The sequence below is a fragment of the Schizophyllum commune genome, assembly GCF_000143185.2.
Source record: "Schizophyllum commune H4-8 unplaced genomic scaffold SCHCOscaffold_2, whole genome shotgun sequence".
Lineage (NCBI taxonomy): Eukaryota > Fungi > Basidiomycota > Agaricomycetes > Agaricales > Schizophyllaceae > Schizophyllum > Schizophyllum commune.
Window position 1 is genome coordinate 3,175,134 of NW_026089539.1, and position 17,864 is coordinate 3,192,997.

Genomic DNA, 17,864 nt, shown 5'->3' on the forward strand with positions numbered 1-17,864 from the left:
AACGTATGTGCGTACTGAGCAATGTCATACCCCCGTTGATCGCACATTCAGACACACCGCATGGGCCCTTCTGACATGCTTCTCACTTTCGCCTTTTCCCGTTGGATTCGACCACTCGATTACCTGAAGGCGGCCGATGGTATCTCAGCGCCGAGGACCGTATCTAGGCGTTGGCCGATTCAAGGGAGTTACTTCACGGGCCATCATTTGACAATCGCTGGGCAACTCGGGCCTGCGTTAGATGAGGTGGTGGGGTTTATCGAATCCACTGGGGATCGACGAATGCTCCAGCGTCGGTGAAAGACCGAAAGCTGAAGCTGTGCTCTGAGGTCCAGTGAGGATCATTGACAAGCGTGCTGCCTTTCTTCTTTCGTGAACGACGAGTTGTGCAGCCGAAGGCCCCGACGTCCGGTAACCGGCTACTTGGTCCCTATTACCGCAGAAGCGATTGATAATGTCTTCTACCAGCTCGACGCTAGTACAGTTGCGGGTCGCAAATGTGATACCTCCGTGGTGAATCCCTCATCTTACACACTCATGGTCCCACCTCCAACAGCAAGCACACGACATACGAGCCCCGCCTGTCTACCGCCACTGCCAGCGATTATTCTGGTAGACGCATGGGAGCACCTATCGTCAAAACCTGATCCCCGGTGACCCCGTTGTCACCTTCCTATGCCTTCCATCCTTCACGTTAACATGATACCCGGCCGAATGCCCTTGATTCCATTCATCCACTTGAAGGCATATGATCGGAGCCTTCCCTTCATCCCGTTAGGAACTTACCATTCCCTGTCTCTTTCCCTTAGCATGTACGCGCCCGTCGCTACCGGCCTTGACGGACAAGCTCCCCTCGCGTCCACCCCGCCTCCAAAAAGAACAAGCCAGCATTCGTGGCGCCATCCGCACACGACAACCATTCGCGCATCCTTACTCGATAGCCTGCGCCAGTCCATGGAATCCCCTTCCGGGGCGCGGGAAGACCGTGGGGTCGCCCATGCTAGCCCGCTGCCGTCATCGGTGCCCTACACCACCCGCGCCCTTAATTCGACCCGTCCGCCCGCCGCCAACGTGGCTTTCATGTCGACGGTCTTTATGAGGGTGGGTGACTCGAAGAAGGGCGATCGCGCTGCCCCTTCCTCCTCCGGTACCGCCATCCTTGCCAGACCATTCATTTCACCCCTGCTCGCTGCACTGACTCGCGATGCTGACTCCGACGATTCATAACACGTACGTGCTAGGTGATGCATGGAATATGGGACCTTGGCACTGACATGATGCCAGGCTCGGGATGCTCTTTGATTCCCTGGTCGTGTCTACGGCGTGAGTACAATATTCTCCGCTGGTTCACACTCCACTCATTGGGATTAACAGACTGTATGGCGGTACGTTCGATGTCTTGCTGCGCCTTCTCGGCTTCAGACGACTGAATGGCCAACTAGCCGGGATGCTGCAGGGCTGGTACTACTACCGTCGCTACTCGCAGAAGGACCACTGGGCGGTTAAGTCGGTGGTAAGTCGCCAATTCCCCTGGCCTGCCTGTCCCTCACGACCCTTCCATAGATCGGCCTTGTCCTACTTTTGGACACCCTGCAGCAGGGCATGTTCGCGGGTAAGCCGTCATAAAGCCATGGTTAATTCCTTCCTTGCTCATCATTGTTGCTTCTGCAGCTTCTGGTACGTCGGAGAGATGAGGTTCGTGCGGGTGATTTACACCGTGCCCCAGTATACCGTTATTGCGTCTCGAACTTGGGGAATCCCGCCTTCCTCGGCGTGTTGGACGAGTAAGAAGCGTTGTTGCACTTCTTCTATTTTTTTTCTGACCGTCCACACAGAGTCCTGATCATCCAAATATTCTTCGTCGCCGCTATAGCGCTGGCTGTGCAGCTGTGCGTGCCAGCCGCACCATCGCTGTTCCAATGACTGACTTCTTTTCTTGCAGCTTTTACTGCTATCGCGTGCTTATGCGTAGGTTTGATTTTTGCGAGAATGATCTGGAGTCTGATTACCCGTAGTGAGCAAGAAGAATTGGTTTGTTACTCTCTTCCTAGTCTTGATGGCTACGAGCGCATTTGGTGAGTGGTCATTCCCTTCAAATAAATTGCAAGTCGCTCATAAGTCTGTCCACAGCCACCGTCTTCAGTACGCCCTCCGCTTACTATGCCTTCCTGACCTGCCAAGCTAACCTCTCCCTACAGCCTACTGCGGTTTCGCCGTCCGCTACGAGATGTTCGCCGACCTCGCTCGATTAAAAGTACGTCTTCGCCTAGTTCATTATGGCGCCACGATGTTTACCCCTCTGCTCGCAGAGCATCTCGATTGCAGTCAATGTTACGTCGGCTGCGACGGACGTAGGCATCTCCCTGGCCATGATATGGTATTTGCGAAGGGCCAGGACGGGCTTCAAGCGGTCGTAAGTGTCCTCCGAATTATGCGTTCCCGATGCTTGTCGCTGACCGCTTCGCCTGCAGGAACGACTTGATCAAGCGACTTGTGGGTTTAAATGGCGAGGCGATGTTGGCGGCCATCTCATGCCTTAATAGATCATGTTCACATTCAATACCGGCCTTCCGACAAGCGCTGTGGCTATTTTCGCTTGCATCGCCGTGAGTGGTACCGGCTTTATCCCTCGCTTTAATTTTGCTGAACAGTGCCACAGATTAACGTGTGGCCCAACACCTTCATTTATATGTTCTTCTTCTTCCTCGGTACGTATTCACCTTGACTATTCGCGAGCGCTCGCTGATACTAGCTCTGTCAGAGGGGCGCCTCTGTAAGTCCTGTTTATCGCAGTACACCTCAAGCACGATGGCCTAATGTCTACCAGACACCAACAGTCTGCTCGTTACACTCAACAGTCGCTCGTACATCCGCAATCCGGTGCCGGAAACCAGCGAAAGCTTTGGTCTTAGCACAGGACCCAGCCGTAGTCGCAGCCAATACAACAGCAGCAGCCGCGTATGTCCATGCTTCATCTCGGCGCCTCTCAGTGCTCATATGCGCAGCCTGCGCCGGATGCAATTACTATCAAGATTGACACCGTTCAGCACTGCGACTACCAGCAGTCTTCTGAGTACTCGAAAGAGGTTAGCACGGCGTCCCACGTCTCCCTTCATGGCAGTTGCTGACATCGCCTTCAGTCCACCTCTCCGGTCGATGGCGATAGTGACAAGAATGTACTGCACTGAAAAGCTCTTGGGGACTGTACATAGCCATATACACGTACATTTTCTTGATTGACCTCGCTGTTGTATTGCCGTGTTTGTATGGATGGGTCCAGGTTCAATTGCGTTGCTGATGGTGCGGATGTTGCGACGGAACAGAATCAGTCCGGACATCGGACTCCGTAAATTGTACGCGCCCAGTACGCGCTCCCTTCAGGCGCCCTCAGACCGGCGCGTAGGCTCCCGAGACATACGAGAATAGGTGGACCGACCTTGATAGCGGTCAGAAAGTCACATCCGCAGGCGGCGGAGAGAGGGCGAAATGAATGAGGACGAGACAGAAATACACTGCCAGGCGACATGTTTCCAATGTTTTGATCCAGCCTATAATTTACACCTTGCCTCCTACCTCCACCGTTCTTTTGACCTCCCATCCCCCGCGTAAAATCATGAACGCGAACCTCGGCCCCAGCCTCTTCTCCAATGCTGCGCCTAGCGAGCCAGCGGCTCCGGTCCCTCTCGGTATCGAGAGCATGTTCCAGCAGATCATGCAGGCCGTTCAGAAGTCGGTACGTGTATGCAGGTTCCACGTAGCAGAACACGCGACTGAAGACGAGGTGTAGAACGCAGAGATCTCGGACCTCAAGAATGAGTGCGCTGAGCTCCGTCTCGCGAACGCGAGCCTGGAGCGCCAGATTCGGGAGGGGCAGGTAAGTGGCGGCGTTCGTGGGCCGCGCCTCGTGTTTTCATACTCTCGCTTTGCAGAATGGACAGTCCCATACACCGGGGACTCTTACGCCTCGTCGCTCTAGCCCTCAGCTGCGCCCCAAGTCGCCATTCCTTTCTGCCAGCGCGATCCCCCCGACGAGCGTCCCCCCACTCCCTACTTCCCTCGCGTATCACCCTTCGCCTCTGGGCGATAATGGGCTCTCCGCCTACCCGTTAGACGCGCGCGATATCCCCGGGTTCTATGTTGTTATCCCCGCAGGTGGCGCGGGTAAGTACAAGTCATCTCAGCAAAGGCGTATCTTGACGTCTTGCAGGTACTCGTCTCTGGCCTCTCAGTCGCGAGAACCACCCCAAGTTCCTTCTCGACTTGACTCTTTCTGGTCGTTCCCTCATCCAGGCGACCTGGGACCGTCTCATTCCTCTCGCCTCGCCCGAGCGCACCACGGTCGTCGCCGGACCCGCCCATGTTAGCGCCATCTCGAGCCAGCTGCCCGACCTCAAGCCGGAGAACGTATTCTGCGAGCCCTCCGCGAAGGACTCTATGGCTGCCATCGGCCTTGCTGCGGCTGTGCTCGCAAAACGCGACCCGGACGCGGTGATCGGGTCCTTCGCTGCGGACCACATGATCTCGGGCGACGACGCATTCCTCGCAGCTGTTGCAGAGGCGGTCCAGGTCGCAAAGCGCGATTACCTTGTTACAATTGGTATCGCGCCCGTCGCGCCCTCCACCGGTTTCGGCTATATTCGCCTGGGAGACCGCCTGGAGTTCAACAACGCGCCGAACGCACGTTTGGTCAAGGACTTCAAGGAGAAGCCAGGTATGTTTTCTCTAGCTGCGCCGCAGTCTGAAGCTGAATCCCTGTGCAGATGCTCGCACCGCCGCTGCGTACCTCGCCACTGGTAACTACCGCTGGAACGCGGGTATGTTCGTGACAAAGGCGTCCTTCCTCATGCAGCTCGTTCGCGAGCACAAGCCCACTATGGCAGCTAGCCTCGAGAAGATTGCCGAGGTCTGGGACGAGCCCAGCAAGCGTGACTCTGTCCTCTCCGAGATCTGGCCGACGCTCGAGAAGATCCCCATTGACAATGCCATCGCGGAGCCGGCGGCGCGGGAGGGCAAGGTCGCGGTCGTGCCTGCCACGTTCGGTGAGTTGCATTGAGTACAGTCAAGCACGTTCATCCATATTCACCGGTGCATAGGTTGGGACGATGTCGGTGACTTCTCATCTGTTGCGGACCGTCTGCCGTCCGAGTACAACCAGCCTCGCATTCTTGGTGATGGCCACCTCGTCGTCACTGAGCAGGTTGCTGGCGGTATCATCGTCCCCGGCTCAGGCCGTCTCGTTACTTGCCTCGGCGTCGACGACCTTGTCATTGTCGACATGCCCGACGCACTGCTCGTCACCACCCGTGCTCGCTCTCAGGTGCGTTATAGTCATCGTCCACTTATCTTCTCGTTCACATTGCTGCAGGAGGTCAAGAACATCGTCAAGAAGACGAAGAGCGCCGGCTGGAACCAGCTTCTGTAACCCATGTTATTGAAGAGCATCGTCACTGGAAGTATATCGCTACGGGAAGTATATCGTTGCGTGAAGTACATACCTAGGTAATAGGCGTCGACGCACTGGACGCGGCGCTCGTCTTGCGGCGCGCGGCTCGCCGCTTGGACAAAGATAATCCCCCGACTCTCCTTCATACCCTCGTTCGTCTGCTGCGAATCTATCTATCGTATCGTTTCCTCCCCTCGTTGTCTGTCCAACTACCAACAAAGATGTACACATAATGGGTGTTTACATTAATACTACCTCGGGATCGTGGAATATACGCGGGTTCGAAATCATTGTGGCGAAAGATGACAAGGTTCAGGGAATTTGAGGCAAATGAGAGCAAACACGCGCAGACAAAAGTCGATGGTGGCTCCTTTCCTGGGCCGAATTATTCATTACGCATTTATATGTACAGATCCCCAGCATGAGTGGATGAGTCGAGTAAATAGCTAACAGACGCTATAGCGTACACCTACATAGATCAAAGACATCTCAACCCTAAGCCCGGAATGCTACAGACAAGAGAGCACTCCTTAGTTTTTCTTCTCCTTCAGGAAAACACTCCTCGACCAGCCGTCGCTGCTGATGAAGGTCTCCTTCTTGAGCGTGTAGCCGCCCCACCACGGGAGGAGCTTCGCCCATATTAACCAGTACACACCGCCGGCAAGGATAATACCGGTGCCGACGACGCAGTGCAGCCAATATGGCAAGCTCTCGTAGATGTTCTGGTCGGGCGTTTCGGGAGGCACGTACGGCGCGACGACGAGGTAGATGTTGGAGAGGAGGAAGAAGATGGTGACGGGGAGGGTCGCGCGCGTCGGCGGATTCCAATTGTACTCGTCGCGGTGGAGGTAGAGGTGCACCAGACCGCCGGCGACGAACACGTTGACGATGGCGAGCGGGTAGGAGATGACGTTGAGGACTAGGCAGGTGATGGGTTAGCGAGCGGGCGCAAGGTATGGCGGGGATGGCGACTTACTGAAGTTGTAGGCGTCACCTGGTGGCGGCGCCAGCATGATGATAACGGAGACGATCCAGTGCTCGAAGAGGCCCGTGAACGGAGCGTCGAACGGCTTGTTGCTAGCGAAGAAGCTCGACCAGGGGAGGATGCCCTCGCGGCCGAGCTCCTGCACCAGACGGCCCTGCGAAAAGATGACGGACATGACGTTGCCGAACGCGGACAGCGCGACGAAGACGCTGAGCGCGCGCTCCGCCTTGGGGCCAAAGACGTTGCGGAAGAAGGACGCGGCGAGGATACGGCCGCTGCTCGCGATCTCCTCGTGCGGGACGGCGGCGAAGTACGCGATGTTCGCGAGCATGTACATGATGCCCACGCAGATGATGGCTATGGGCGCGGCGAGCTTGATCGTGCGTACCGGGTCCTTCATCTCGGACATGGCGTAGTTCGCGTTGCTGTAACCGATGTAGCTCCAGATGACATTGTACAGCGCGGTGACGACGCCGTACGCGGATCCGGTCGTGCCAGAGAAGGCGTTGTCGAAGTTGTTGGGCTTGTCGATCTTGAGGTGGCCACCAAGGGCAGCGAAACCGGCGATGATGATGATGAGCAGGATGATGAGCTTGATCACGCCCAGAATGTTCTGCAGACGCAGGCCCCACTTCAAGGCCAAGCCGTGAATGAGGAAGGCGACGGTGATGCAGGCGAGGCCAATTCCACGCTGGTTCCACCGATTGACCTCAACGTTCGCGGCGTGCAAGATGTACTCGCCGAACGCGACGGAATTTGAGCCGGCCCAACCAAGCAGAATGACATAGCCAGTCTGAAGAAATTGTGAGACGGTCAAACGGAGAGTAGGTAAAGCATTCACTCACGTAGAGGCCAGTGACAAGGAACTTGGGCTTGGTATAGACGTACTCAAGGTAGTTCTTCTCACCGCCGTTCCGGGGCAGCCCTGTTCCGAACTCGAGGTATACGGCCATGCCGGCGGCAGCAATGAGCATGCCGGCGACCCAGATGAACAGCGCCAACCCCACACTTCCGCTGAGCAATAATATGCTGCTCGGCGTGGTGAAGATACCAGTGCCAATCATACGGTTGAAGATGCTAGGGATTCATCAGTACCAATCAATGAACAAGGGGGAGGTCGACTTACAGGAAGATCGCGCTAACCAGGCCAATTTGGCGTCTAGAATCGCTGGTCTGGTAGATGGCGTCCCCATACTCGATGCTACCTTGTTTTGACTCAGCATAGCCAGCCGAAGGTGCGTCGACGGGATCAGCTCCATCTTTGCTCTTCAAGCTGGAGGACATGATGGCGACGGGGGAGGGAACTCAACAAGCCAAAAGTGGCTAGCAAGTACGTTTTTAGCAGAGCGACGGGCTGCGAGGGGATGACGGGCAAGAGCAAGCGAGGCATGGCATTTTTCTCTGCTGTGATGATTGTGCAATACGACTAACGAAGGCGTCATCGGCCGTCGTTGAAGCGGAAGTTGGAAGACGAGCTCTAGGTTCGGAACAAGCCCCCTTCTCCACGCGCGCCATATGGCTTTTCCCGCGGCTACGGTTCCACTTCAAAAAGCTTCCGCGAGCCTCGGAGGACGTAGACGGCGACGACGAAGGCTCACTGGGCTTGTACTTCGATTTTTCTTCGCCTTCTCCAAGTTCCACTAAACGTCGGCGTGCTATGTGCCTCAAAGTGCGTCTCTTTCACCACGGATCATGTTCGTGGGACGTTCTGGAGGCAGTGGCACCCAACCATGCTGGCGCCGTGGCGCGAGCGTCATCTCGTCAACAGATGTTGTGAAGGCCGCGACAGGGACGGCGATGAAAGACAGGCCCTCACTGGGCCTATTGGCCTCACAATAGGCAACTTCAGTTGCGTGCTCGACGGCGCGCTCCCTTCCGTATGGTGGACCTTGCGTTCCCTCTGTCTGGGAGCCACCTCGAGCCGCGGGGGCGTATGCAGACGTCGAGAGCCAAGGTGAGGTGCACGGGTGCCTGGCTTTGAGAATACAAAGGGCAGATCGCGCCTGCGAAGCGCAGCAACTGATGCGCCCCGCTGTCAGAAAAAATGAACGATCGCAAGCGGGACTTGCCGAACGTGTCAGTCACGTGGGACAAGTTGAACTTTCGGTTGGGCCCGAGAAATACGCAAGCGCACATTTGTTCCGAATTCGCCTGGATGTTGCTTTTCTTGTGGCTGATTCGGATGAAAAGGAGAATTTATCCGAATGTCTGGTATTCTATTCCCAGCTGGTGTACCATCCCGCGGGCCGAGGGCGCTCAGCGTTGCTTACAGTGTTTAGCGTAGTGGGGCTGAAGTTCTTGGCACCGTACTGTAGACTTGTTCTTCTCAGGGTCGTAAGGAAGTCACATGTTGCAGAAGCACTCCCAATGCTCCTTCTGCATATATGCTAAGCGAGGACACCTCGGTTTCCTGTTTCTGCGACCATATATCCGTTCTTACCCATCCCCCTCATCCCCGACGATGACCAGAAGCTGCTCACCAACCGCATCCCCGAAGCACAGCATCGAAGATGCAGATAGTGTGCAGCCTCAGAAAGATTCTCATGCTCTCATCGACACTTTCCTGCCCTCCGCAATTGATGCAGCGTCACCGAAGGGCTCACTTACCGTTCCCTTCTGCTTGCCTCAAATCCTGTCCGGCGAGCGCACTCCATTCGCCCGCGGTTACAGCGACGCTCTACTGGAGACGGCCAACCTACCCATGGATGAGTTCTTGTCCTTCGTCGATGGGCTCAACCTGGCTATCGTCGACAGCCCACCATTGAGGTAAGTGGCATTCCTCGACTACAACATCGAAGCACGCTCACATCCCGCAGGGTCATCGACCTGGTAGGCAATATTCTCGGCTTCATGTAAGTGCATTTTACCGCCAGCGTGCCCAGCAAATTCATCCTCACTTTCCAGACCTCTTGACTGGGCCGTCATCGCTAGCATCGTCCTTCCCCTCGGTGCCCAGCTCGGTATGTTCGCCCTCTCCAAGTCCCTCACAGACCGCTACCTCGGCGCCGCCAATGACCGCATCTTCCGCCCACGTGAACTCGTGGCGCGGATTTGCACCACTGCGGCGACGCAGAAGTTGCTCGGTCTATCCAACGTACCGGAGGAAGAGGGGGGCTGGAAGGGCGCGCTGAACTCCGTGGGCCGCGAAGTCGGCAAATTGGTCCTGAAGGTGCCGATCCCGGCGACGAGCCGCTACATTCACAAACTGGCGAAGACGGAGCCGGGAGCCCAGTATGCCGGACGACCCTAATGCTGGGGCGACAGAAGAGGACAAGACCAAGCGCCGTATCACGCGCCGGCTGGAGGCACTGGAGGGCGCGGCGTTGCCCGTCTCCCTAGATGTGCCGCCGCCGGCCAAGGTCGAGGGCTTCGCGAACAAGATGCAAGCGCATGGCGTCAAATTCGACGAGGGCGTCGCAAAGGACAAGGAGAAGCGACGGGCGGCGCGACTAAAGACGCTAGCAGAAGTCGAGGCGAAGCTGGCTGAATTGGAGGCGAAAGACCAAAGCAAGGCCGGCTTTGTCGATCACTTGGCAGCGAAGAGGGCAAAGGACCAGCGAGAACTGCTGCAGCGGAGAATAGCGAACGCGCAATTGAGGGAAAAGTGGGAGACGGACGAGGTGCTGTGGCTGGTCATCGTGGATGCTGCCAAAGGTAAGTCCTTTGGGGAGATGGGATTGATGGGGGGACGTTGCGAAATCAGGCATCTTGCCAGACAAAAAGATATTCGGAATCGACGAGGCGGAGAACGAGGCGGACGTCGCGGTCATATCGGAGGAGGCTTTCAGGCGCGAAATCGAGCTAGAGGAAAAGAGGCTCGGGCTGAACGCATCGATGCATGAGGCGCAAGTCGCTCAGGTGCATAATTGAGTCGGGCGCTGTCTCATCGATACCACACCTGCCTTAGAACTACCAGGGGGCCCGAGGCCTGACGCCCCATCGTCTCCATACTCAATTCGGGTCTTCGGTAGTGGCTGAAACCTATCTGACATGCTTTGGGAGGACGCTGAGGAAAGAGGAGGGCTTCTTGAACTGCTGCAGTGTGAGGCGGGTCAAGTCGAACAGGATGCCTAACACGAGGTCCGACGGCAGCCCGCTGACAGGTACATGCCCAAGTCGCGTGAAGGTACCCGACAGCAGTGTGCCGATGGCGCGGCGATAGAGACAGATACGTTCACCTGCGCCGAACAAAGCCAACCACTCGCACAGGGTGGCGCTGCAGAACAAGACAGAACAATGGCTTGTCCTCATCCGGCCGAATTCTCACGGTAAAGGCCTCGAGATTTCGAGTTACCTCCGGCGTACTGCCTCCAATGCGCTTGTAGTAATCGGGCCGACACCCAACGCTTCGCTACCAGAGTATGCGTGAATTCATTCCTGTGATACAGCTCGACGTATAACCAAGCAGGGTATAGTACTAGCGAGCTCGTTCTGTATAATATCTACGACGAAGATACTGGGTCCGTATATAGAGGCCCAACCTCTGCCCTGGTGGCGTACGACAGCCTGCCGAAACATGCAATGCGTCTATGTGCTGGCGACTGTGTGGTGTACACGAGGCCCGGTGCGTGGTGATGTACAGTGATGATGACGGTGTCCATGATGAAAAGAAAACCCAGATGACCCGAAACATAACGTCTGTGGCGAGCGCGTGTCAGCGGAGTCGGGACGGAGGAGTGCTGCGGAGCGCGCACCAGAAGGAAGAATCTAGGGAGACCGCGCCGCCGCTCGCGCCTGCGGTCCAGGCGACGCGGCGCGCTCGGTCGCTGGGCAACCTGTGTCGCTCAGCGGACGGCGAGCGTGGAGTTGACGCGTTGCGCCATGGCCTTGTTCTCGGCGATGAAGTTTTTGACGAAGAGGCATTGGGGGCCGGTCTCCGGGGAGTGGGGGAAGCGGCGGCACTTCTCGACGGTGGCCCATTCGCGGGCGATGATCTCGAGCGCCTCCTCGCCGTCCTTTGCAAGTCCACTCTCAACGAGCCAGCAGCCAATAACCATGCCGGTACGGCCTATGCCGCCGCGACAGTGGACAGCAGTGATTCGTCGCCGACGCTCGTTGTCACGTAGTATGTGCAGCACGCCGTACATGTACTCGACGCAGGGCGGTAGCGAGCGGTCGCGAATGGGGAAGCGGTGGTACTCGAGCGTGGAGGGGTCGATGCCAAGAAGCTCGGCGCGTGCATTCAGGATACCGCACTGCACGTAGGACCGCAGCTCGCCGTCTTCGGTGAGGTCGATGAAGGTACGGACACCAGCTTTGAGCAGAGCATCCAGCTTGGGCCGGTAGGGGTCCTTCGGTGTCCAGGGGTACTCGCAGGCGAGCAGTAGTGGGGTAGCCCAGTAGGAGTTCGGGATGGGGCGCGGGCAGTGGGCCGAGAGAGGAGCTGGCCGATCTGCGGGGTGCAGGTCCTGCAGCTGCCGCTGGTCCTCAACGAGGGAGGAAGAGGTAGTCATGTAATTCTTGGACAAGGTCATGATGCGTGCGTTTCTATGGAGGGTGCGTATATGGGTGGTGGTGGACGCGATGATGGTCGTTAAAAGCCAAGAGGGACTTCCGGCCCGTTTATATCTCAGGGGGTTGCACAGCCACTGTGACGCGCGATCACGGACCAATGAACGACGCCCATTTCTGGACGATCAGTCGTACTCAATTCGACGTCTGAAAACGCCCGTCTGAAATCCTGCGCGTTGCTGTCGCTGTGCTGCCTCGACGACGGTTGCCAGAGAGCGACGGCGGCGTGCCTGGCGGGCGGGGCACGCGATAGCTCGGCAAGTGCCGACGTGGGGGCGGGAGGCGGCGAGCAGCGACAACATCGACGTCAATGAACAGGGCGTCGTCTACCCTATCGAAGGTGCTCTCATGGAATTCCTCGCCGCATACGTCGAGAATCGCCCCAGAATTTGGTCCATGCAAGGGATTATGCCAAAAAATGAAAAATCGGAGGAAAAATGCGTTATCAGTGCTTGTGCTTATGCAGACTCACTCATACAGACCTTCAACTCTAATCTAAAGCTTTTGAAAGTCTTGCACGCCGCTTTACCGCTACAATTCCCATCTACGCGCTGCTGTGAGGGCGAGCACACAAGTTGAACATATCACGTGACAATATTCGGCAAATTCCGTAGATTGTACCCGCATACGACGGGCCTCCGGGATTGAAGGAAGGGGTATGAGTTCTTCACGAGCACGCGTCATGACTTAGAAGGGATGGAAAGGACGACGCTCTGCTCCCAGACGTCGAGGTTGTCGCTGCTCGCCGCCTCCCGCCCCCACGTCGGCACTTGCCGAGCTATCGCGTGCCCCGCCCGCCAGGCACGCCGCCGTCGCTCTCTGGCAACCGTCGTCGAGGCAGCACAGCGACAGCAACGCGCAGGATTTCAGACGGGCGTTTTCAGACGTCGAATTGAGTACGACTATCATGAGTGGGATCGGAACCCCGCGCAGAGACCTCCCGGGAGGTCCGGGAACTGCGGGGAAGCAATGCAGTAGCGGGGGACAGCCAAGAGCGCAGATGACCCCCCAGCTCCCAGCATCTACTCGTCTTTCCCGTCGCTGCCACACCTTGGCGTCTCGCCTAGACTCTGTATCCAGCACACGCTGAATTGACTCCGGCGCGCATGTTTAGGGCGACATTTCGGCCCCCCTTTCGGGCGGGATACACCTGGACTCGACCAAGCTATCGCGCTTGCCGCTCTATGCCCGATAGATTCTGTCCCGAGCGCTCCACCTCCTCGTCTCGGTTGCTGCACGTTCGCCGAGAGCAGAATAGCCTCCCATACACGTCTACTGCTCACCTCACGCATGCAGCGATATAGGTCCCGGACGTACGCCAGGCTCCTATGCCCAGCATTCATTGCGGTCCGCGGAGTTTGGGCGTCACCCGGTCCACCGTTATATCATCTATTGCATCGATGCCTCGCGACTGTCTCGCCTGCGGCGCAAGCATCAGTTCACGAGCTCTATCATCTGCCTTGAGCGACGCCGACTGCCAGTGATACTGGACATGCCCATGCGCCGGATCCTCCCTTGGTACGTGCATCGAACAGCTCATGAACAGTTCACCCCCTCTTACCATCGCGCGCTCCCGGAGGCTGGCGCTTCTCGGTCTTCTCCGCACGAAGCACTGTCGACTGTACGCACCGAAGTCCTTCCCGTCGATACAGCCCTCAAGAGGTCATCAAAGGTCCACTCAATAGTCATAGCAAGGCGCGGCCTAATCGCTGATAGGTCATATCGGGCGGTCATCTGTGCCCTCCATACGTCTCCCGCGTCGCTAGCTCATCTGCCAACTCTTCCTGCTCGATCTCTATCTCCTCCCGCCAAGCCTGCTCCGTGACGATCTCGACGTCCCGCTCACTTTCCGCCTCACCGATACCCAGAATTTCCCGATCTGGGAAACCGTCAGCAATCGAACTCGACCTTCGGAAATCTCGCGAAATCTAGACGTACCTCGCGCAGCGTCGACAATCACCAGCCAGAGGGTGTCATCTGTTTCCCACTTGTCGACGACCTCGGCGTTCGCCACCCGAGTCTCCAGTATGGTTTGCCTCGGCCCGAGCACACCTCCAATGAGCCCCTGCCCGCGCCTCTCCCGACGCGCTGCCCTCCGGTACCCGAACTGATCACGAAGCGTTGCATCGTTGTAATCACCCGCCTCCATCGCCTCCTGCCGCGCCCGCTTCTCTGCTAGCTCTTCTCTTCGACCCGCCCGCCGCCTCTCCTGCCGCGCCAGCACACCCTCGTCGAACTTCACGCCCCACGCCTGCATCGTATCCATCGCACCCTTGGCCTTCGCCGGCGGTGGTACGTCGAACGACACCGGTAGTGCCGCATCGCCCAGCGCGTCCAATCTCCGCTGTATCCGCAGCAGGCCCTCGTCACCGTCTTGCACAGTGTACTCCAGTGGCTCCGCCCCACTCGAAGACGACGTCGCCCCCGCCACTGCCCGCACCACCCGACTGGTAATCGGCAGCGGCACCTTCAGCAGCACCTTCCCCACGCCCCTGCCAAACTTGTTCAGCGCGCTCTTCGCAGCGCCGGAAGTGGTGGAAGTTGCGCCGAGCAGCTGCATCGCCGCGGCGGTGGTGCAAATACGCGCGGCGAGGCCTCGGGGACGGAAGATGCGGAGGTTGGCGGCGCGCATATAGCGGTCGGTGAGCGTCTTCGAGAGCGCGCGCATTCCTGCTTGCGCTCCGGCCTGAATGGCCATGGACGCGATCATCGTCCAATGATATGGTCTATGAAGATTCGCGTCAATCTAGCGTAGGCATACAACGCGTTGATTGCACTCACACTAGCCCGATGATCTTCCCCGCCAGGTCCACCACCCTCAACGGTGGACTGGCCACGATCGCTAGGTTCAGCCCGTCCACGAAGGCGAGAAAGTCCTCCATGGGCAGGTCGACCGCTTCGTGGAGGATTGTGTTGTAGCCTCTTGCAAAGGGTGCCCCATCGCCTGTGGCGATTTGAGGAAGGCAGAAGGGGAGGGGGAGCGCATCGTGTCTGGAGGATGTGTAGGCGGAAGAGGGAAGGAAGCTGTCGATCAGGAACTGGGAGTCGCGCACAAGCTGAACGCCGTTGGGAGCGTTGTCGTTGGCTTGTTGAGGCGCAGAGGTCGAGGTACTGTGGTAGTTGTTGTACGCCATCGTGCTTAGAGGTGAGGGAAGTGCTGCTGATAGCTGGTCCGTCGAAGGTCGTATATATAGGAGCAGACGACGAATGCCTTCCTCGGGCCTCAGAATGAGACTTGTCGCGGAAGTCGGTGGGAAGTGGGTAGGAAGCGTTTGATCCCTAACTGTTGCTGTGCCCCATACGCGCGACGAAAGGAGCAGGGATGCAAGGGATCGTCAGGACGCTGATCGAAACAAGGGGACGCACGAATATAGATCTTGTGCCGCAGCGAAAGAGCATGTCAATGGTCAAGATAGACCGATCAACGCAATAGACAGGCGGAAATCACGACAGTGTATTCTCGTTATTGCAAAGTCCATAACGATGTTGGATATTTCTGGTTATCTGGGCACTGGGGGAAACGATGGCGATTGAGGTCAGGAAGCGACGTCGACGCCACCGGCCGGCGGCAGTCGCGTCGGCCGGACTGACACGTGACCGTATCCCCTTGCGTCGACGAACCACGCGTCTCATCAACAACCGCCTGCTTCGCACCGCCGCCACCTTTTGGGTCCGCGAGCAATATATAACCCAGCTTCGCTCTTCCTTTCAAACCGTGAATGTGAGGCAAGCTCCCCCGTCTAGGGCGTCCTTTGGGGCGTTCCCAAGCGGGGTCGGGTACGTGTGGATTGGGTTTGCGGACATGGCTGGTCGACTTGGGGGTTGGGGGCAACCTCAGTCCAAGGAGGCACGTCACCCGCATGGCCCTGTTATCTCACACCCGGTGCGTTCTGGCCCACAAGTAGGGCTGGGGCGCGGAAAGTGAGGCGGCGTTTCGGACTCGATCTGGACGTGCGTCGACGCGCATTATGTTAACCATCCTGAACCCTTTGACATGTTCGCTCTCAATCCTCAAGGTCAGCATCTTTCTGATATTTGTAGGCCCGTTGACTGACACGCTCACAGAAACTACCACTCGAATCACTGGCCGACGACGGACTCGGCGGTTCATCTTACCTTCAAGGTAAGCGTGTGGTAGTAGTCGTAGCTTCCCTATCCTGACATTTGAATCCTATAGCTTCGCCTCGGATCGTCCCTTGGAGAACTTCCGCGCCTCTGCTGTTGGCCTCGTTCTCACTTGATCTCTACGGCTCAGGCGCTCGTGTATCGTTGCTCCCTGCGCTCGCTTGTTTCTCTGTTGTCTCACTGCCCGCGCTCGCTATTGAAATGTCTCTTGTGAAGGGCGCTACGTCCATAATGCCACGCCTTCTATCTATGTGCGCTGACTAATATTTGTGTGCGCCATACGCCTCCGGAACGGCCTTCTCGTCGGCATACTCGAGTTCTTCATCCTCCGAGAGCTCATGGTCAACTTCCTGTCGCCAGGCCTGCTCCGTGACGACCTCCACATCTCGCTCGTTATCCGCCTCTGAGATCCCCATGATCTCCCTATCTGACAAAAAGTCAGCAGTGGACATCGTGATCGAATGAAGACCGCTCACCTCTCGCCGCGTCCACAATCACCAGCCACAGGATAGCATTCCTGGCGCGCCGCTCCCGCTTCTCTTCCTTCTCCGCCCGCTTCTCCATGCGCCTCTCCTCTTTGTCCTCACGTTTCTCAGCGCGCCGCTCGTCCTTCAAGGCATGTTTCTCGTCTTTGCGCTCTCGCTTGTCCGCCTTCCGTTGCTCCTTTTCAACGCGTTTGTCCATCTTATCGGGGTGCTTCTCCGCTTTCCTCTCATGCTTCTCTGCCCGCTTCTCCTGCTTTTCCATCTGCTTCTCTGCTTTCCTCTCGTACTTGCTCGCGTCCTTCTCCTCTCGCCGCTCCTGCTTACCAGCCCGCTTGTCCATCTTCCGCGCGCGCTTTTCCTGCTGGCGCATGCGCTTCCGCTCCTGGCGCGCCGCAGCCATCTCGTCGAACTTGACGCCCCACGACTGCATCGTGTCCATCGCGCCCTTGGCCTTGGCTGGCTGCGGGACGTCGAAGGAGACAGGGAGCGCGGCGTTACCGAGCATGGCTAGCCGCCGCTGAATACCCGCCATCGTGTAGTCGACCTTCACCTGCGTCACCCCCCTCGACGTTGCCGTTCGCGACACCGGCTGCGGGCTGACCAGCGTGCTCAGCGAGCTCGTCGACGCGTTCGGGTCCATGCCAAGCAGGAGCATCATCGCGTCGGTCGTGCAGATGCGCGCGGCGAGCCCGCGGGGGCGGAAGACGCGCAGATTGGCGGCGCGCAGGTAGCGGTCGGTGAGCGTCTTGGAGAGGATGCGCATGCCCGCCTGCGCGCCCACGTCTATCGCCGTCGACGCGATCATGGCCCAGTGGTGGGGGCTGGGACGGACGTCAGCATCTCCAGTACGCCCTCCCTCGAGAAAAAAATCGCGCTCACATCAGCCCAAGAACCTTGCCCGCCAGCGATACCACCCTGTGCGACAACGACCGTCAGCACTAGCTGTGCGCGTCGAGCGCCCATCCTCACCTCAACGATGGGCTCGCCACTATCGCTAAATTTAGACCGTCAAGAAACGCGATGAACTCCTCCATCGGCAGATCGACGGCCTGGTGGAGGATCGGGTTGTATCCTCTGGCGAAGGGGGAGCCGGTGGCGATTTGTGGAAGGCATAGGGGGAGGGGAAGCCTATAGAGTTTGGATGGGTGGGAGACGGTAGGGGGCAGGAAGCTGTCGATGAGGAATTGCGAGTCGCGCGCGAGCTGGACGCCGTTGTCGCCGTTGTTTTGTGCAGCCATAGTGTCGCCGTAGACTGGGGAGACAAGAGGGAAAGACGATATAGTTCACTGAAGGAATATAGGCCAATAAATAGCTT

General features: G+C 57.8%; 8 protein-coding genes across 8 annotated transcripts; 4 read left to right on the top strand and 4 right to left on the bottom strand.

Annotated features, from left to right (window-relative positions):
- The first annotated feature begins 295 nt into the window (after positions 1-295).
- On the top strand, positions 296-1,679 carry SCHCODRAFT_02170876 (uncharacterized protein). Its single transcript, XM_050341970.1, has 7 exons — positions 296-411; positions 469-1,230; positions 1,285-1,323; positions 1,375-1,385; positions 1,443-1,513; positions 1,564-1,612; positions 1,672-1,679. The coding sequence occupies exon 2, from the start codon at positions 676-678 to the stop codon at positions 1,225-1,227; it is 552 nt and encodes a 183-aa protein (XP_050202439.1). The 5' UTR covers positions 296-411; positions 469-675; the 3' UTR covers positions 1,228-1,230; positions 1,285-1,323; positions 1,375-1,385; positions 1,443-1,513; positions 1,564-1,612; positions 1,672-1,679.
- On the top strand, positions 1,060-3,408 carry SCHCODRAFT_02612834 (uncharacterized protein). Its single transcript, XM_050344563.1, has 20 exons — positions 1,060-1,230; positions 1,285-1,323; positions 1,375-1,385; positions 1,443-1,513; positions 1,564-1,612; positions 1,663-1,668; positions 1,727-1,784; positions 1,836-1,889; positions 1,943-1,968; positions 2,016-2,075; positions 2,131-2,142; positions 2,199-2,254; positions 2,310-2,413; positions 2,472-2,493; positions 2,544-2,606; positions 2,660-2,708; positions 2,762-2,773; positions 2,828-2,958; positions 3,006-3,086; positions 3,141-3,408. Exons 2-20 carry the CDS (start codon positions 1,292-1,294, stop codon positions 3,186-3,188), a joined length of 945 nt encoding a protein of 314 aa, XP_050202440.1. The 5' UTR covers positions 1,060-1,230; positions 1,285-1,291; the 3' UTR covers positions 3,189-3,408.
- SCHCODRAFT_02567361 (nucleotide-diphospho-sugar transferase) lies at positions 3,387-5,741 on the top strand. The gene is made up of 7 exons (XM_003038401.2): positions 3,387-3,733; positions 3,788-3,874; positions 3,930-4,161; positions 4,208-4,711; positions 4,761-5,039; positions 5,094-5,317; positions 5,366-5,741. The coding sequence occupies exons 1-7, from the start codon at positions 3,491-3,493 to the stop codon at positions 5,420-5,422; spliced, it is 1,626 nt and encodes a 541-aa protein (XP_003038447.2). The 5' UTR covers positions 3,387-3,490; the 3' UTR covers positions 5,423-5,741.
- A 55-nt stretch (positions 5,742-5,796) lies between these two features.
- SCHCODRAFT_02675831 (amino acid transporter) lies at positions 5,797-7,968 on the bottom strand. The gene is made up of 4 exons (XM_003037055.2): positions 7,555-7,968; positions 7,274-7,505; positions 6,420-7,221; positions 5,797-6,362 (listed from the first exon to the last, which is right to left on the bottom strand). The coding sequence occupies exons 1-4, from the start codon at positions 7,710-7,712 to the stop codon at positions 5,974-5,976; spliced, it is 1,581 nt and encodes a 526-aa protein (XP_003037101.1). The 5' UTR covers positions 7,713-7,968; the 3' UTR covers positions 5,797-5,973.
- Positions 7,969-9,129: 1,161 nt separating this feature from the next.
- On the top strand, positions 9,130-10,298 carry SCHCODRAFT_02663556 (uncharacterized protein; the record flags this gene model as incomplete). The annotated part of the gene is made up of 5 exons (XM_003038400.1): positions 9,130-9,194; positions 9,245-9,280; positions 9,333-9,597; positions 9,656-10,082; positions 10,144-10,298. The coding sequence occupies 5 exons, from the start codon at positions 9,130-9,132 to the stop codon at positions 10,296-10,298; spliced, it is 948 nt and encodes a 315-aa protein (XP_003038446.1).
- Positions 10,299-10,775: 477 nt separating this feature from the next.
- On the bottom strand, positions 10,776-11,946 carry SCHCODRAFT_02612846 (uncharacterized protein). Its single transcript, XM_003037054.2, has 2 exons — positions 11,123-11,946; positions 10,776-11,066 (listed from the first exon to the last, which is right to left on the bottom strand). Exon 1 carries the CDS (start codon positions 11,900-11,902, stop codon positions 11,213-11,215), a length of 690 nt encoding a protein of 229 aa, XP_003037100.1. The 5' UTR covers positions 11,903-11,946; the 3' UTR covers positions 10,776-11,066; positions 11,123-11,212.
- A 1,657-nt stretch (positions 11,947-13,603) lies between these two features.
- SCHCODRAFT_02612853 (uncharacterized protein) lies at positions 13,604-15,445 on the bottom strand. Its single transcript, XM_050344564.1, has 2 exons — positions 14,721-15,445; positions 13,604-14,665 (listed from the first exon to the last, which is right to left on the bottom strand). The coding sequence occupies exons 1-2, from the start codon at positions 15,071-15,073 to the stop codon at positions 13,735-13,737; spliced, it is 1,284 nt and encodes a 427-aa protein (XP_050202441.1). The 5' UTR covers positions 15,074-15,445; the 3' UTR covers positions 13,604-13,734.
- Positions 15,446-16,257: 812 nt separating this feature from the next.
- On the bottom strand, positions 16,258-17,809 carry SCHCODRAFT_02612861 (uncharacterized protein). Its single transcript, XM_003037052.3, has 4 exons — positions 17,519-17,809; positions 17,429-17,464; positions 16,541-17,370; positions 16,258-16,491 (listed from the first exon to the last, which is right to left on the bottom strand). Exons 1-4 carry the CDS (start codon positions 17,785-17,787, stop codon positions 16,325-16,327), a joined length of 1,302 nt encoding a protein of 433 aa, XP_003037098.1. The 5' UTR covers positions 17,788-17,809; the 3' UTR covers positions 16,258-16,324.
- Positions 17,810-17,864: the final 55 nt, after the last annotated feature.

Bases quoted from the DNA above. Each gene is read 5' to 3' on its own strand.
- SCHCODRAFT_02170876 (XM_050341970.1), top strand. From the start codon at position 676: ATGCCTTCCATCCTTCACGTTAACATGATACCCGGCCGAATGCCCTTG.
- SCHCODRAFT_02675831 (XM_003037055.2), bottom strand. From the start codon at position 7,712: ATGTCCTCCAGCTTGAAGAGCAAAGATGGAGCTGATCCCGTCGACGCA. The intron at 7,222-7,273 runs GTGAGTGAATGC...CAATTTCTTCAG, and splicing joins TCCTTGTCACTGGCCTCTAC to ACTGGCTATGTCATTCTGCT. The intron at 6,363-6,419 runs GTAAGTCGCCAT...TCACCTGCCTAG, and splicing joins AGGTGACGCCTACAACTTCA to TCCTCAACGTCATCTCCTAC.
- SCHCODRAFT_02612846 (XM_003037054.2), bottom strand. From the start codon at position 11,902: ATGACCTTGTCCAAGAATTACATGACTACCTCTTCCTCCCTCGTTGAG.
- SCHCODRAFT_02612861 (XM_003037052.3), bottom strand. From the start codon at position 17,787: ATGGCTGCACAAAACAACGGCGACAACGGCGTCCAGCTCGCGCGCGAC. The intron at 17,371-17,428 runs GTGAGCGCGATT...CGTCCGTCCCAG, and splicing joins GGCAAGGTTCTTGGGCTGAT to CCCCCACCACTGGGCCATGA. The intron at 16,492-16,540 runs GTGAGCGGTCTT...ACTTTTTGTCAG, and splicing joins GATTGTGGACGCGGCGAGAG to ATAGGGAGATCATGGGGATC.
- SCHCODRAFT_02567361 (XM_003038401.2), top strand. From the start codon at position 3,491: ATGAGGACGAGACAGAAATACACTGCCAGGCGACATGTTTCCAATGTT. The intron at 3,734-3,787 runs GTACGTGTATGC...GACGAGGTGTAG, and splicing joins TGCAGGCCGTTCAGAAGTCG to AACGCAGAGATCTCGGACCT. The intron at 4,162-4,207 runs GTAAGTACAAGT...GACGTCTTGCAG, and splicing joins TATCCCCGCAGGTGGCGCGG to GTACTCGTCTCTGGCCTCTC.
- SCHCODRAFT_02612834 (XM_050344563.1), top strand. From the start codon at position 1,292: ATGCTCTTTGATTCCCTGGTCGTGTCTACGGC. The intron at 1,514-1,563 runs GTAAGTCGCCAA...ACCCTTCCATAG, and splicing joins ACTGGGCGGTTAAGTCGGTG to ATCGGCCTTGTCCTACTTTT. The intron at 1,969-2,015 runs GTAGGTTTGATT...GATTACCCGTAG, and splicing joins CTGCTATCGCGTGCTTATGC to TGAGCAAGAAGAATTGGTTT.
- SCHCODRAFT_02612853 (XM_050344564.1), bottom strand. From the start codon at position 15,073: ATGGCGTACAACAACTACCACAGTACCTCGACCTCTGCGCCTCAACAA. The intron at 14,666-14,720 runs GTGAGTGCAATC...GAATCTTCATAG, and splicing joins GGGAAGATCATCGGGCTAGT to ACCATATCATTGGACGATGA.